Raw genomic sequence first — 3425 nt, forward strand, 5'->3', positions numbered from 1 at the left:
TCCAGTAAAAGAGTGCGTACGCATGGTCTAGAGTGTCCGTACGGTGCGCACATATTTACCCCTAGTTTATTTTTTATGAATCCCGATATGTGCGTGGAAAATTGCAACGTTTATACATCAGGCCCCAGATCATTACACAAACACCTTCAACTGAGCACGTCTCCAGTTCTTAAGTCAACTCCACTGACTTCCAGTTAAATACCAGATTCAATTTAAGATTTTACTTTTCACTTACAAGGCTCTTCATAATTTAGCACCTTCATATCTCAGTACTCTCCATGTTTATTCACCTACCCAATCCCTTAGGTCTTCTGCTTCTATAACTCTTGTTACGTCTTCTGCTTAATAGTTCATCTTTTCATTTTTAAATCTACATACAGACGAAAACGTGAGACCCTACCCACACCAGAAAAAAATATTTGTCGTCAAGAACGAAATAAGTGCAAAAACATTTAACCTTTACCATCCTCTGATCTCACTGACTTGAGAGGATGACAAAAAAGTGTGGAAATGATAAAAAAGAAGAACATGAGTATACCAGGTGAGAAAACCAGATTGCTCTGAGAAGCTGTAATTACTGGATGCAGGTCCTTCTGGAGCCAAATAGAAAATTTGAGAGACAAATACATTATTTTTCTCTTCCACTCATCTCATTGTTCACCGCTCTGAACTCCTAACGATTACGCTACTGCATTCATTGAGTTGGCACAGGCAGCAGACACAGCGCTGTGGTTCTCTGAGACACTGCTAATGACTGCTGGGAAGCAGAGAAACTACATAAAGTGGGACGGGTCTAATTTTCTGGTGGAAAATGGGTGCAGTATGAGCCATATGATAAAATACTAGTGTGCTGCTTCTGTCCGTTTAGCTGCTCCAGACAAGAGCAGGCCAACCCAGAAAGCAGCTCCTCACACACACTGATCTGACAACATCCCGCCGACTACACCAGTGTCGGACAGAAGTCTGGGCAGCATGTGGGGCATTTGTGCTTGGACAGGAAGATGTAAGAGGACGTGACCCAACCTTCTGCTAGATCTCTAATTCCAAACATTGCCATGGCAACTGGTAATGCTATTTGCCGAAGACAGTGGCAGTTTTGGGAGTACAAGGGCCTGCTGGAAATCGGGCACAGCAGTGTCGCTAATCAACACTTACGCCACTGAAGCAAGAGGTTTAAAGCTCAATCACAGAGCCCTATTTTGTCGGTAAAGCACTTCATGCATATTACAGGTTACACAGAACCCCATAATGAAATTCATAATTCGAGTTTTGACAATTCAAGAAAAAAAGTATAATTTTCCTTTACTGGCACTGGAGGTGTAATACCTTGGCACATTCCTCGTCACACAGACTTCTTCTCTGGTCGATGTTTGGGCTGTTTCCTCAACAACAGTGGCCAGTGGCGGGACATGATCTGATGCTGGGGCCTTCTGCTTGCTTGTGTGGGGCCGTTCTTCCTCTTCCTCCTCCTCTACCTCCATCCTCTCCTCTTTCCATTTTCCCTCGCTTTCATTGTCACTCTCTTCCCCGAGGATGTCATCCACCTGCCCAAAAGAGTTCAATGTATGATTAAAGGATCTGTTCATTTAACCAAGATAATCAAGGTTTGTCATATGACAAATGAAATTATGTTGTACATGGTTTTGCTCGGGGTCCATTCTTTAATAAAAAACCTCTTTGAAAAGCCTTATTACATTTTGAGAGGAAAAACCCATGCTGAAATTTGAAGTATATATATATATTTTTTTGGATGGCAGAAACCTGGCCCAAATATAAGATAGATTCTCATATTTTTCTTTGTTTCAACCTTGTAGACTTTTACTGTACTGCTTATTTGCCTATTCAAATGATGGTGAAATTGAGAAATATACAAACAAGACCTGAATAAGAACTAAATGGCCTAAAATACCAAAAAAAAAATGCATGATTTTTTTTTTTTACTTCTTTAGGGTAAATTAGTATTATATCATGTCATTAAACAAAAAGTCACACTTGTAAATGTGTGCAAATGTGTGAAATCTTACGAACATCAAAAAGTTGCAGAAGCTTGGTGCAAGTTATTTATTTATTTTTTAATCGTCTTTCCTAGTACATTGAACTCTTCCAAAAAAAATCAATTTGTCATATGACCCCTTTAACGTTTATGAATATTAGCACTCGAGTGTTTAGCCTCGGTCTGGGCTTTCACTGATACAAGTTAGTGCTTTCATAAAGGCAGACTGGGGGCTCAGATCACCCCAATTATTCTTAGCAAGAGCCCTAAGACAGGCACTGGCAAAAATGATCAGCAACTTCACATACGACTGATCTCTCTACTAGCCCATTGTAATTGCTCTCTCCTCCTCTTGGGAATAGCAATCACACACACCATTTTCCCCCTTCTGCTTATTATAACAGTAAATGGAGCCTCTGAAAAAGCCTGCAGAAATATGCCAAAGCCAAGTACACAGGTTATAAATGAGCTCAAGGAAGGGTGCTTAAAAAATAGCCCCACATAACCTTTTCCAGGAGGGGGAAACATTTAATTAAAAGTAGACTGTTTGTGAGGAGTGTTATCTAGAAGCATCTTAGTAGATGGAACAATCCCCAGGCACCCATGGGATGCAATTATGAACGTCACCATAACAAATCTAAGAAGTGAATTAAAGTCATACTTTAAGGCAAGTTCTAATGCCTTAAATCATTCCTTTATCATCAGATGAAAGGTCAAGAGCAGCATTATTCCACCTAGGGATGTAACGGTATGAAAATTTAATATCACGATTATAGTGACCAAAGTTATCACGATTATCAATATTATCACGGTTTTCTGTGTAATAAGTTAACTATGAATATACAGTACATTATCCCTTACATGTCAACCTGATAGTTTGAACGTTCGTTCGTCTTGGCTCAAAGCCACTTGCTGAGAACATTGTGATTTATCGTGAAACCGGTAATCGTTCCATCCCTAATTCCACCGTTTACTAATACTTCACTAATAAATATATGGGGGTAAAATTGTTGCATTATTCCAAGTAAATAGATTATGGTCCTCAAATAAATGTAAAGCGATTAACAAAAACCAAACATATTCACAAAATAAATAGAATGACATCCACAAATAGCATCCAAAACAAATAGAAATCTACTGCGACGCTGTCTACTCTGGACGAGGCGCCACACGATGAAGGACAAATGCTTCGCACATTTCCTTTAATGCATCCAGTTGCAGTTACAGCTGTTGCAGTGCAGCACGACAGCGAGCAGAGACATGGTTTATTTAGCCTTTTAAAGCACAATCGCGGTAACAAATATAGGGCAAAATAACACGTATAATATCAATTATGGGCCAAAATGGCCATCTGGGTACCTGTCTCAGCATCACTGCAGCGTGTAGTACTGGAGTTTTGCAGGTGGGACGTGCAAATAAAAACCTACTTTGG

General features: G+C 39.8%; 1 protein-coding gene across 3 annotated transcripts in view; it reads right to left on the bottom strand.

Moving 5' to 3' along the window:
* ctdp1 (CTD (carboxy-terminal domain, RNA polymerase II, polypeptide A) phosphatase, subunit 1) overlaps positions 1-3425 on the bottom strand; it is a 125668-nt gene that overhangs the window by 43639 nt on the left and 78604 nt on the right. For 2 of the 3 annotated variants that reach the window (XM_016563127.1, XM_016563128.1), the window contains exon 12: positions 1327-1544. The exons of the other annotated variant lie outside the window; for it this stretch is intronic. In XM_016563127.1, coding sequence (XP_016418613.1) covers positions 1327-1544 — 218 coding nt within the window. The remainder of the gene's footprint in view (positions 1-1326; positions 1545-3425) is intronic. 3 annotated transcript variants of the gene reach the window in all.

This window comes from Sinocyclocheilus rhinocerous, unplaced genomic scaffold (genome assembly GCF_001515625.1).
Source record: "Sinocyclocheilus rhinocerous isolate Xijiao unplaced genomic scaffold, SAMN03320098_v1.1 scaffold1281, whole genome shotgun sequence".
NCBI lineage: Eukaryota > Metazoa > Chordata > Actinopteri > Cypriniformes > Cyprinidae > Sinocyclocheilus > Sinocyclocheilus rhinocerous.